General features: G+C 36.3%; 1 protein-coding gene across 1 annotated transcript in view; it reads right to left on the minus strand.

Annotated features, from left to right (window-relative positions):
• The window catches only part of LOC139712613 (uncharacterized), a 36,714-nt gene extending 22,851 nt beyond the window's left edge, over positions 1–13,863 (minus strand). Inside the window, exons 1-3 of the mRNA XM_071624418.1 lie at positions 13,781–13,863; positions 12,947–13,122; positions 254–1,166 (exon numbers count right to left, since the gene is read on the minus strand). Of these exons, the coding sequence (XP_071480519.1) occupies positions 254–1,166; positions 12,947–13,122; positions 13,781–13,863 (1,172 nt within the window). The remainder of the gene's footprint in view (positions 1–253; positions 1,167–12,946; positions 13,123–13,780) is intronic.
• Between the last annotated feature and the right edge of the window lie 817 nt (positions 13,864–14,680).

Genomic DNA, 14,680 nt, shown 5'->3' on the forward strand with positions numbered 1-14,680 from the left:
CTTGAAACAAAACGCTTGTCTCTTGTGAGGACCCCAATATCACATGCCGTCTGTAAATCATCTTCACTTGCAATGAGGTCTTTTGCTCTAACTACAAGTTCGTTACGAAGGACACTATACAAAGCATCTTTGCCAAAATTCTGTAAACAGACGTTACCTTGCTCCAATTTCTTTTGTTGGTCTTCTTGGACAGTCACCTTACCAGCATAGTGCTCTTTAAGAAGGAGTATCAATTGGTCGAAGAGTTTTGGAAAATGTCTTTAGTTCCTGAATCACACTGCGGCTTCCTTCGTTCTGCCAGATGAAACAAAGCATGCTGCAGTAAATGGGGTAGGGTGCCATATTCTGTGCTACAAGGCTGTCCTTCTCTGTCATCAATCTAGTGAGACTCTCCCTGGCCTCTTCGTTGTTTTGGAAGAATTTCGAAATGTAGCAGGAAACATCACCTGGCTTGAAGCCCTCAATCTTAACAAATGTGTACTGCTTCTTCAATTTCTCATCGGATCTTATCCGATCAGCTTTCCACGGTCTAGTGGTAACAATAACTCGGGAACTTTTGAACTTCTCGCACTTGATCACTGCAGGGGTGGCATCTCTTGAAGCTTTTACACTAATATCCTGACCGTACTCATCAAGACCGTCATAGAGAATCATTACTTTCTGCTGGTTCGTTCGAATGTATTCGTCTAATTCAACCCAATCACAGTTCAGGTCATCAGACAAATTGTTCATGATGGAATGACTAAAGCATGTACTCTCCTCAATTTCCCTAAGATGAATTAAGAAAAGGAGATCAATGGCCTGCAGACATCTTCCCAAAGCCCAGTCAAGTGCAAGTTTAGTAAGGAAAGTTGTTTTGCCAACACCCGCTTCTCCACTAATTGCAATACGTTTTCGTATACCTCTTTTAGTGCCAATCTGCTCCAAGTGTTCAATGAAATTATCGTAATTGATGTCTATTCCTTCATCGCTCTTATCATTAGACAACATCACTAAATTTGTGTATATTTCCTCCAGCTTCATTGATGATTTCGAATAAAGAGGGGAAGTGCGCACACTGCTGTACATGTTGTCATAATGTTCCCGTAACTCCTTTTTGATTTGTTGAACTCTGTCATTTGTAGAGCCTTTACTTGCTGGAACTGAACTTGATGTACCTGATGAATCTGAAAGAATGCAAATTTGAGATCATTGATACCAACTAAATCTGGAATGCATACTATGCAACAAGGATTCTTTTATGTTCACCAAATCATGGATTCTGTCATCTCAATATTAGGCCAATACAAAGCTAAAATGATTAGACTGCATGGATGTCACATTGTTAACCACAGACCCCCCTGCCGCGGTGCAAAGTGGGGGGGGGGGATCACTGGCTATAAGATATTGCTGCCATTTCTAACATCCGTTTGGCATTTGTTGTACCATTACCCTCCTTTGGTTGATAAAAAAGCCTTGAAATCCTCCAAACATCTTCTTACTGACATAGTACAGCATGGACACAAGAAGACTGTAATCTTAATGTCTAATAAAGTCATTCAAAATCATTCACTGTTTCACCATATTTTAATTATAACCACACATGCAAAAAAAAAAAAAAAAAAAAAGAAGAAAAGATGACTGGAATCAAACATTTTGGCCAGTTCCGGATAAGTTGATCTCCAGAGCTGTGGTCGAATCGAATGGAGCAACATTACGCTAATTCCCTTTTCATGAAGAAAAAAAAAAGAAATCAAACAAACGAATACATAATTACAATGTACACACCATCGCACAATATTATGCTGCCGCAAACTAGAATTCAAAGAGTCAGTATCTGATAGTTTGGCTACACATTTAATCTTTAATCTGATTGAAAAGTCTGCCAGCTAATTCATACTATTACTTTTCTACTTTGATGTAATTTCAAGTCTGTAACTCCCAAATGAGTGCCAATGAATACAGTGTACTAGCAAGAATGCAATTTTGTATCTTTGGGAAATGATATTCTAATATTTTAATATGAGTATCATCTTGGCCATTTCATGTATAAATTTAGTAATAATTTGTTACCTCCCACTTTTACTGGGACGTTTGTGAGAAACAACTCCTTTCACAGATATCCGACTCGTCATTCTAATGAATTTCATTTACCTTTAACCAGAACGATATTCATTCAATCCACATTTACTTTCCTTGGACCAAAATTTTGGAATGGCCTCAGTAATAATTTATAAACGGCCACAAGTTTGAATTGTTTTAAAGTTAAGTTAAAGATTTTTTTTAAAGATAATTCTAAAAACAAAATTCTTTTGAACGTTATCATTAAACATATATATTTTTCACATTTAAATTGAAAAGGTCAAATTTTGTTGACTTTTCAATGATTTCAGAATTACTGGAATATTCACTCTCATTGTTCCCTTCATATTTTGCGTATAGCTTAGCGGTTCCGTTCACTCTTCACTTCTTGTCTTCTCAATGGACATAATTCTTTCTTTCTCCTATTCTCCAACCATATTATTTCTTGTTCTTCTTTTTCTTCTTCTTCATCTCTCTGTCTTTTCTTTCCCGTTCTGTTTTCTGCATGACAGCGACGTAGTGTTTGGATTTGTCTGGGTGTCTGTGTAGGGATAGTTAGGTTTTTATGCCTCCGCCACGAAGTGGTGCCGCAGGCATTATGTTTTCGGGTTGTCCGTCCGTCCGTCCGTCTGTCCTTCCGTCCGTCCGTCCTTCCGTCCGTCCGTAATGAATTTTGTGGCAAGCGTAACTACAATTTTTTTTTAGAAGTATCCTAATGAAACTTGACATGTATGTGTATTAGGGGGTGAAGTTGTGCCTGTCAACTTTTGGGTGCACATGCTCAAGGTAAAAGGTCAAAAGGTCAAGGTCAAATACATACGATTTCACTATTTCCTCCATATCTATGCATTGCCTGAAGATATTTTCTTGAAACTTAGTGTATACATGTAATACCTAATTAAGATTCTCTGGTGAAAGTTTGGGGTCATGAGGTCAAAGGTCAAAGGTCAAAAGGTCAAGTAAAAATATTAAAATTTCACCTTTTTCTCTGTACCTTGGAAATTGTTCAAGGTATCTTTTTTTTTTTAATTCACGTTCCATATTTCACATTTCGTACAAGTTTTATATTCCATTTGATTTGAAGCAGAAATGTTTTTCACACAATGGTCAGTTTGAACCAATAATGCACAAATGTATAAGGACATATAATTAACGTGTAATATGAGGAACCCACTAAAAAGCAAAGCTTGTAGGATGTGGGTTCCAAAAATATAACATAGGGTTTTTAGTACAGTATATCAAAGTCAGAAGTGACGTAACCTGCAAAATTCAAAATATCGAGAATATTACAATGTTTACGGGATGTAAAAAGTATAGTATGTAATGTTTTATGATGAACTTATGGTATAAATACTTTAAAAAGTAGCAAGTTAATCAAACTGGTGAGGTCATCCGAGCGAGGCATCATTTAAGTATATGCAAAAAAAAAAAATTAAGCGATTACGGCAAAATAATTACACATAGGATTTTAGAAAATTGGCTTTGAGATTTTTCTTAAAGGAGCTTAAAGAACTTGAGTGCAACCGAACCGAATCTTACTCATTCCAGAAAGAAGGGCCGGCGGTAGATGTAATTGTCTTAAGGGCTAAAAATGTACGAACAGGGGAAAAATGATAGGATTCACTGTGTCTTGTAGGGTAAGTATGACTATCACTGTTTTTCACAAACATTGAGGAAAATATACTAGGAAGGTTACCAGTATTCAACTTATACATGAAAATTCCAACATGATATAAATACAAATCAGAAATTTTTAACAATTTACTAGAAACAAACAATTCATCAGTATGATCAAAAAATTGTGCTCGATTTATAATCCGCAAGGCCTTTTTCTGAACCAAAAGTAAGGAATCAATTTTAGTCTTTGAGCAATTCCCCCAGGCTAATATTCCGTAATTCAAGTAAGGTAATAATAAAGTTGTATAAAGAGAATGCAATATTGGCTTTAGGAAGAGATATTTCAGTTTGTGAATAATTCCAACATTCTTGCACAACAATTTACATAAATAATCAATATGTACTTTCCATGAAAGGTTACTGTCAATATAAATACCTAAAAATTTTGTTGAATCTATTTGATTTAACTGTAAACCGTTCATTAAAACTAAACCTGGAAGAGATTTTATTGTGTTACTGAAAACCATATAATTGGTCTTATTCATGTTAAGCGACAATTTATTTGCCTGAATCCACTCAAACACCAACTTAAGTTCATTATTCAGAGAATCGAGTGCTCAAAACATAAGGATCTGAGTGAGAATAAAAGAGACTTGTATCATCTGCGAACAGAAGAAAAGACAGCAGAGAGGATGAGTTTACGGAAGTCATTGATGTATAAAATGAATAAAAGAGGACCTAAGAGGGAGCCCTGTGGAACACCACAACAAATCGAGTTTATATCAGATTCATGATTATTTACGGAAACAAATTGAGATCGACCGGTAAGATAACTTCTGAACCACTCCAAGGCCTTTCCACGAATACCGTAATGATTTAGTTTATACAAAAGAATTTCGTGATCTATTGTGTCAAAGGCCTTGGAGTAGTCCAGAAACAGACCGACTGTATGCGACTTGCGTCTATAGCCATGGCTCGACACTAACTTTTTTGTTTGGTGGCCCGATGGGGCCACCAAAATCCTAAATCTTCAAATTTTTGGTGGCCCGAGAGAAAAATTTGGTGTCCCGAAAAAAAAACAATAAAAAACATTAAAAGTCCTTTTTGTTAATGAGTCAAATATTTAAGTTTTATGATAGTAAGAATTAGAAGTTAGACATATCTACTCATAAATAAACTTCAACAAACTTGCAACACTCACTCTCAGGCACTCATTCAGTCCTTTTCATCCATCCTTTAAACAAATTTAACTGCTAATTTCCGGCGCAAAGAGTTACGAATTTATTGACATACTTTTCAAAAAAATTTTTGATGGCCCGAGGCGGGCCACCAAATTTGCCCTTTTTTGAAATTTGGTGGCCCGACTTTCATTTTTGGTGGCCCCGGGCCACCGGGCTACCGTTAGTGTCGAGCCCTGCTATAGCTCTTACAATTTTCTCAACCAGTAGTAATATAGCATGGGTGGTTGCATGTTTTTTTTCCGGAACCCGAATTGATTATCAGCTAAAATATCACAATCGTTTACAAATTTGATTAAACGATTATAAATCACCTTCTCAAGTAATTTAGAAAAGAATGACAGAAGCGATATTGGTCGAAAATTTCCTAACTCATCCTCTCTGCCTTTCTTATAGATTGGGATAACTTTAGCAATTTTCATTTTAATGGGCACAATACCAGTCAATAAAGATAAATTCAAAATGTGAACTAAGGGTGATAGTATTTCGTTTACAATACATTTCATGAGGTGATTAGAAATCCCATCATGACCTGTACTCTTCTTGGGGCTAAAAGAATTGACAATATCTACGACCTCTGTTTCAAGTACTGGGAGAAAAAATAAGGACTGTGGATTGGAATTTTAAAAGGTAAGAATGAAAGGGTCTGTGTACAGATGAAATATTGCGGGCCAGATTCGGACCAATATTAACAAAAAAAAAAAGAGTTGAATGCTTCAGCAATTTCCACATCATTTGTTAAATTCTTCCCTTCACAAAGGATATTATCAATACTACCCTTATTTACACGTTTATGAATAACACTGTTTATTACATGCCAGGTAGATTTTGCATCTGACTTGTGCTGTTCAAACAAAGAACAAAAATAATCTTTCTTTGCTTTACGTAACAGGGACGTAAGAGTATTCCGATATTTTAATGTACTTTGATTTATTCAAAGCTGTATTACATGATTTATATCTGTAAAATAAAGTATCTTCATGGAACATACTGACTGGCAGTGATTGTCTAGCAGATTTAGGGTTCATGGGGTCAAAGGTCAAGGGCAACACTTCAAAATTTTACTATTTCCCTCATATTTATGCAATGCCAGCAGGAGTATTTTTTTTTACACTTGGTGTATGCATGTATAACACAATAGAGATTCTCTGTTAAGTTTCTTTTCTTCTTCTTTTTTTGCCTCAAAGGTCAAAAGGTCAAAGATCAAGTGAAAGTGCTGAACTGTTTCCTCCATAATGCTATCTAGGAAATGGTTCAAGTTATCTTGAAACTTACTACATATTTATGCATGTTCTACCTGACAGTGATTATCTTAATATGAATTTTATGGTCAAAGACCAGATGAAAATGGCAACAATTTACTATTCAATACAGAAATTGCACTTTTTCTCCATACCTTGAATATTACTCAGTGCATAAACTTATGGATGGATCAAAGTCAAGTTAAAGTTCTAAAATCTCCAAATACATGCTCTAATACATGTATTCTTCCAATTAAACCTAGGTCAAGGAAGGTGAGCATATAACACGTTTGTGACAAACTTGTCATTTTAATATTTTGCCAATTTTGTGAAAATGTAATCACACATTGTCCACATGTACTATAGACCAATTAGGAGAACCATGCATTATGACGGAGGCATACCAGTCGCCGTAGCAACATTTCTAGTTATTCGTAATTTGTGTTATTCATTTTTGTAGATTGAATTTCGAGTACTAAAGTAAAATATCAATGCTATCTTATGTATATTTTTGTTTTCCTGTGTGTGTGGGGGGGGGGGGGGGAGGGGAATGCACCCTACAAGCGTTGCTTCTTCAGCATTCCTCCCCATCTCCTGCATTCTCTAAACTTCAAAATGTTTTGTGTTTTTTTCCACCCTATCATTTGTTTTTTCCTTAAATATCATACTTCATATTTGTAATTATTGACACATATATGTGCTTATATTTTATGTGATAAAAAATGTATTTACAAGTTCTGTTGGAGATGAAAAAAAAATGAATGAATGAAAGAATGAATGAATGACGAGATGAGAGAAATATATAAATATGTCTAGCAGGGTATAAATCAGGTAGACAAGGCATCCCTAAGACGTGTGTGGATTCTTTCGATCGATTCCTACATTTTGGTAGTTGAAACACCCACAATGTCATCCTCAAGACAATTGACAAGTTACTATAATATATAGCTGAAGGCAAGTGTCAAGTGATAAGCTGAAATACCACGGGCCATTATTTTTATCTTATTCTCTCAGTTTGATTCATCATGCTGGGAGTTATGATACAGCTTACCTTCTCTCTTCGTATTTTCTTTCAAATTGAAATTAACAGAATATTTCATTTATGCTTTATAATTCCTTGATACTAAAGAAACATCTCCTATTGTGACATTGTTTGGGCAACTGCAAAAAGTCACATTGACAGTACAGTATGTATATTGCTTCTACAGAAAGAAAGCTATACGTGATACACCAATTCAGGTTATCGGGACCATTCAGATCCTCTGTTCGTAGAATTAAAAACACTAAAGGTAATTTACATTATCATTATTATTTTTTTTTGTGCAAATTCACATTTCATGTTTCGTTTGTATAACGGTCAGTTGTCATCTTCTTTTTTTTCCTCATTATTTCAGTCGAATAAGGACATACATTCTTATCCCATTAGGCAATCTGATAAATTTCATGTACAAAATCTGAAAACGGTGATGGCTCTGAAATCTATCAGACACACTGGACCCGATATTTGGAACTCTCTTCCTTCTGAAATTCGAACTTTAAAGTCTATGTATTCTTTTAAGAAAGTTGTAAAGACAATGCTGCTCTCTGAATGTCAGTGATCTTATAATGTCATTGTAAATGTATTGTACATGAAATTCCCTCGTGGAATTATCGCCGTTCTGAATTTATAGCGTAGTGTTATGTAACCGACCATGACCTGTAACCGTTCACCTGTACCTCGGTGAGAAAATACTTTGCCATTCTTACTATTTAGCGATGCAGGTGATCTAACGTTGTGTATTAGCGAAAGCAGACAGACCTCTCCTCTCTCCTTTCTTCTATCCCATGTCTATGCAAGTCATACCTCCCTCCTTTTTTCCTATAATACTAGTAATGTATTATGCACGAGGGCTGCATACAAATCAAGCAATGCTTAAGCTGTAGCCCTTCTGCGTTTGTTCATTGCATTGCTGATATGTTCTGTTGTACATTGTAAAGGCAACGAAGAAACTGTATTGCTGTATAGTATTCTAAAGTTGATGAAGAAACTTACTTTGTTAGCAATTAATGTTTATGTATATATGTATATGTATATATACAATTATATATATATATATATATTATATATTGTATATGTATTATATATATATATGTGTGTGTGTGTGTGTGTGTGTGTGTGTGTGTGTACATATATACATATACAGGGTAGCCCAAAAAGAACGGAACACCAAAGATCTTTAATTACTGCAATATTGTTGCAAATATTTCATTATTTTATATACTATTGGAAAGTCCGTTCTCTTTCTAATAGAATGACACCAAGTTCTTTAATTTCAGTTAATGCGTTATGATTTAAGGACCATTTTAGTGAACCCTTGCAATTTTCCAAATGTGATCATTTTTGCACTCTCAGAGATACCGAAATCAGCGATAATTCGGCTTGCCATAGAACCAGTAGCGTCTTCACAATGTGTGGAATGTGGATAACAGCTCTTAATGTGAATGGAAGAAAGAGTGGGCGGGGCGCACGGTGTGGTTGTCATTGTCCGTTATCATTGTGAATGAGACAACATGTTGGGCTCAATGAAATGCTAAATTTAGCTGGAAAGTAGCGAGGTTTATTCAAAGGCATGATTGGCAGTGCTGACGTGAGTTCATGAGTGGTTTAGGAATAAAGCACAGTACTTTTAATTAAGTATACATTGATAAGCACAGTGAGAACTAAGAATGTTGCTATGTCGGTTTATGAACGAATTAAGAGGTATCTCACCTGGCTTGAAACTATAGTTCGCGACTGCAGAGCAGTTGCAGAGATGTCACCGCTACAGTCTACGACTCTGAGACGTTCTATTGCGAAATTTACGGATCTCCGAGCAGTCGCAAGAAAATTTGATGACATGATTTAACAATGTGGCTGGCCGATTTTTAAAAATTCTCAGTCTCAGCTCTCTGACCTTTATGATTATGTTCAGATGGACGAAAACTATAAGGAAAATCAAGCATAATGAAGATCATGAACCACCGGGTGGTGGGGGGGGGGGGGGTGAGGTTTGCTGGTTAAAAAAAAAAGGTGATGAAAAAATTTGCCCTCCGGCCTCCGTGTACTTGCACCCCTGTTCACAGAACCACCTAGTGTGCATTTTGTAGAACTTGCCTGGTACGATTCAAGTTTTACTAATCCACTCACAGATACAGATTCTCACTGTATTTATCAATGCATACTTACAATTAAAAGTACGGCCTTTATTCCTAAACCACTCATGAACTCACGCCACTACCAATCATGCCTTTAAATTAACCTCGCTACTTTCCAGCTAAATTTAGCATATTTTCATTGAGCCCAACTTGTCGTCTCATTCACAATGATAACGGACAATGAAATTCACACCCTCCTTCCCGCCCCACTCTCTCTTCCATTCACAGTAAAGAGCCGTTGTCCACATTCCACACATTGTGAACGCTATTGGTTCTATGGTAAGCCGAATTATCTCTGATTTCGGTATCTCTGAGAGAGCAAAATGATCACATTTTGAAAATTGCAATCGTTCACAAAATAGTCCTTAAATCATAACGCATTAACCAAAATTAAATAACTTGGCGTCATTCCATAGGAAAAAAAGGCCTTCCAATAGTATGCACAATAATGACACATGTGCAACAATATTGCTGTAATTAAAGATCTTAGGTAATCCGTTCTTTTTGGGCCACCCCTGTATAATGTATGGTACAATCAATGTATATAACATATGTTTTTGTTTCTGCATGAACAATGATATAATGCAGGAACCAATAAAATCAAATCAAATCAAATCAAATCAAATCAAATCAAATTACAGAAGTTACTGCAGATGACTCAAATATTCATTGTATATAGTATATATAAGAAGCATTCTTCATGGTGACACGTTACCATTATTTCTCCTAATACATTGCTGCAAGAATATCCTTTCTTGTTATTAAAGTTAATGCAGGCAATTGCAGTTTTTAGTTAAATTATAAATAAAGCCCTTACAAGTTGCAGTTTTGAACAATTGCAAAAATTTCCTTCAAAATGTTTGATGGCAAGAGATCATAAAATATATGCATTCATACAAGTTTGCTAAATGAGGAATTGAAATAGGGCAGAAGGATTATGAAGGTTGATTCGGGGGAATAAATTGTACACTAACCCAAGGTAACCCCAACCTATCGTCATTGTCCCTGTTACAAGTCATTCCTCCCCTGATCTTTGCTTATATTTATGTTATGTAGCTTCTGAGGTTATTGCCATGAAGCCAGAATATAATACTGTTCTTGTTATTGATCCTGTACGGCACATAAAGTGGTGAGTTCTTAGCATTATTTTATGTACCAATACTTGCCTCCTTCAGCAGAATGCTGCTTGTCACTGGCAGCCTGTTATTTCATTCAAGTAATTCTAGACTAAACTTTAATTGACAGGTGGAGGAGAGGAAACAGAAAGCTTGGGAGGAGCTTGCTACCAGCCTGAGCAGCCATGGGAAAGGGAGAGCATGAATGGAGAGAAATACAGATGAAAAAAAAGGGGCAGGATATGAAGAGGCGAGTTCTGAGGGTCTCTGCTATTAGAGAAAGCAATATCTATTTCATTTAACGAATATGTTGCTTGTAGTTTGCATTGAAGCTAAGATGTTCCAGTAGTGGTTTTTTTTTTTTATTTGCTTTTGGTGTTGTTGTTGTTTGTTTGTTTGTTTGTTTGTTTGTTTGTTTGTTTGGTGGGGGTAAAACATGAAGGAAGGGGTGACAACAGATGGGAATGAGATACCTCAGAAGTTTCTAATCGCATAGGCCAAATAGAAGACATGGTGCCATGGTGATGAGTTTCCTCACCTCTACATTTGTCTACCCCAACATTGGTGTTTGTGAGGCTCATTTTCAGTCGCTGACCTTCTAAATACAGAGTGTGATTTATTGCTTTCACTCATTGAGAGCAACTTTAATTTGCTTATACTTTCACTAAGCCTTTTGATACTTAAGTCCCTGAAATTATGTTCGCTTGATTGATTGCAACATAATTATTATGGTATTGCGCGCATCATCCGTCTGTCCATCCGTTATCTCCTTGCTCCCTCACTAATTTCTGCATTGTCTTAGTTCTTGCATTGATGAATTATACTGATGAGCACGTGCGCATAAACAGAATAAAGCTTGGGTAAGTCGAAGGTCAAAGAACATGGGTCATTGATCTGAAAATATATTTCTTAAAGATATCTTATACTGTTCAAGACATCGACTTCAAACGTGTCACATGCATGCATACTTGTGAATCAATTTACTATTTAGCTAATTGCACTGAGATCATCCATAATGACTGCAGGACAGTCTTGTTACAATTTTAATTACTATAATGGTGATTGCCCTTCATAAAAAGGCAATTCATTACAATAACATGGCGTCCATTATGATCATAGTGGAATTGGCATATAAGCGTCTCAGAGAGATCTTAACTTTCAGGGCCACATTTCATATAAGAAAGATGTTAAGATAGCAAATCGTGCTGGAATGGCTACTTCCCATAGAAACAGCCAATCAGAAATCTGTCACAACTCAACACAGGAAAACTGATCCTAATATAGATGTATGTTATATAAAGTACACTGCAAGGCAAATTATATTACTGCAATAAATTCACACTTGTAAGAGATTGGATAGAGGTCTTTTTCTGATTGTCCTGTATAATCGTAGAGCATGTGCCAACAGGTTGGCCAAAATACACTATCCTGCTCGTGTGACGCCAGTAAAGGGTAAAGAACCCTCTACTAGGGTTCTGCCTGCACAGAAATACCCTTCTTTCCCTAATCTGCTTGCAGGTGTTTTGTTGCTCTGAAACACTTACGAACGGCTTACAAACACATTTGATTTTTAAGAGCAACCTGAACCATATCTGTAGTAAAGGTACAAGCACCTTCTTGAACTTACAAACAACTCAGATCTTTATGAAACAGCCTCAGTTGATCGTAATATTACGAACTAATCTATGAAGGACTTAACAACTGGGTGCACTTACAAGCAACTTGGTGCTTTTACGAACAACTTGGGCATATACGAACAGCTTTATGAAACACCCCCCCCCCCCGTTCTATTAATAATTGCTGTTATGACATTGTTAAAACAGTGAGGTGTATATGAATGATTCAAGACCTTTAGCTTTTGTTTTTATTTGTCATCAAGTGTGCTTATTTTTTAATGGTAAGCTGAAGAGGGGATAGGGGACTGGTAATTAAAGTAAAGGAAACAAAGGGTTATGACAGAGTGCACAAACAGCTGTTGGAATTCAACCTCACTTTCCAAACAGAATGATGACACAATGCCGGATAAAATGCCTATACAATGTATGACTAAAGTTAAACACACGATTTGTTTTGCCATGAGCTATTATTATCATTTTATTGATTGATTGATTGATTTTACCATGTAAATAGCATCTACACTACGTAACATAAACATTACAAACATTAAACAAAAATGAGAGTGAACATAACAACACACTCTGTATGCATTTAACACAAAATGGTAGAGGAAAAGATCGTGACAATATTACGGTGTATATCTATTTAATTAGGACTACTCTTTTAATGATCAATGTCATGTTTGTCTCCTGAATCACTCTGTCTATAGGAAAATTACCCTATGCATCTGCACACAATACTTTTCATCACTTTTAATCTTTACAGTATGATGACCTACCCGATGGTAGATATGTCTCAGCAATCCGGACAAGCCTGGCTCTCATCAAAGCTTCTCTCAAGTCTGATCGAAGTGACGACGGGCTTACCCTTTGGCTCCACTTACGAAGCATGCTGACAGTTCCATCACTGGTTACTTCATGGTAACGATTGTTGGTTTTGATAAAGTTCTGGATTTCTCCCAAAGTGAAACCCAATTGTTTCCCAAGGTTCTCGATGTCTTCATTGTTTGAGATATCTAATGCAATACCTTTCAGAAGGGTATCCACATCGTCTGACATCCTGTGATAAATTGAGAGGAATGGGCCCATTTTGAATTCTGTATGATTATATACATTAATTACATGAATAATGAAGTGCCCCGATCAGTTCTGCTTGTTCAAGTCTGATGTAAATCATATTTTATCCCTGATTGAGTCCCCTGCGGTATTATAGGGGTTGAAGCCCTAAGTGTAAACAACACATGGGTCGCAGTAAATGACATGAGTTAGCCCAGATGCAAACCTTATCATGCAATCAAAGTAGTCGATCAGTTTGTACGATGCAAAACCAAGTTCGAATGGCTAAGAGAGCATCTCTATGAATAATAACCAGCCATAATCCAGATATTTTGTCAAGTCTGCAATTAATCATTTTAGTCATGATTCGAAATGTGCCTATTGAAAACCCATGTCAATCGAGGGAACATTCCGACTGGTTTTCCTTTTGTGAAGCAATCACAGCGAAATGTTTTTCATAGCTTCTTTTTTAATATGAAAACTAAACATGATTTTGCAAAGGTCAGAAACATACACTTGGAACTTTTCATTTTTTTTAAAGAAACCCGGTATGCAGGCTTTTTCCGCTATCCTGTCTGCCATCAAAATTGAAAGTCATACGCATGATTTGAAGACATTTCTTTGAGATTAAAATGTTCCGTTTTGACTATAATATGGCTTACCTCTCCTCATCAACTTCGTGTTGAAACTTGGCACGTTTTGCAGCCTTGTCTGGCTGTTCTCCCCTCTCAAAATTTTTAGCCATGATTTCCAGCGAAGTATTGACACCCAAAATGCATGAAGTCGAAATGGAGGGTGGTGCAGGGTTGTAATAATTTTGTCCTATACTGGCGATTCCACGTCGTAAGGCGACTAGACTGGGAGAAGGGCGTGGCTACATGTAGTCATTGATCAGTGTACTTCATATTCTTGTGGGGTTGGAAACTTTCTCCTGGACCCTATTGCATAAAAGTTGAGATCAACCAGAACATAAAAGATACAATAAGTACCGAATTCTGGTTGGCTGATATCGGCTCTGAGTTATTCTGACTTGCGTTTGATTGCATGTTGTCATTCAAATGGAGGCAGAATTCCAAAAGGAATTAGAATACTTTGATTATTATCATGTTTATGAAGTCTACTTTTAGTTGTATATAGGCCTAACTGCATCTTTTGTGTAAAGAAAATAAACGAATAAGAAGAATAATCAACAAGATCAGTTGCATTCAGGAACTAATATTCCCAGCGCCCCTTTTTTTTTTGTTTCCGTGCGACGCTCACGTATACATGTGAGTGCATACGTGTGTATGCATGGGTGTGTTTCAGTTTCAGTTTCAGTAAGTTTTATTTATCCATTATAATATTCAATTCAACAAAAATAAGTATGACAATATCAAAGATTCACAAATCACTGACATATAAATAGTAGTACTTAGTACATAGTCATGTAAAAATGTTAATGTAAATATTTCATGACGACAAAACTTTATTGGTATACAGGTGGAGGAGACCGTTTGTCAATAGGCATATCGCTTGACTTTGACAAGGGCGTGTAATCTTTACTGCTTTGAACAATTATATAA

Source organism: Diadema antillarum, unplaced genomic scaffold, assembly GCF_040938485.1.
Source record: "Diadema antillarum isolate AM-2024a unplaced genomic scaffold, OU_Dant_1.0 seq00001829_RagTag, whole genome shotgun sequence".
Classification (NCBI taxonomy): domain Eukaryota; kingdom Metazoa; phylum Echinodermata; class Echinoidea; order Diadematoida; family Diadematidae; genus Diadema; species Diadema antillarum.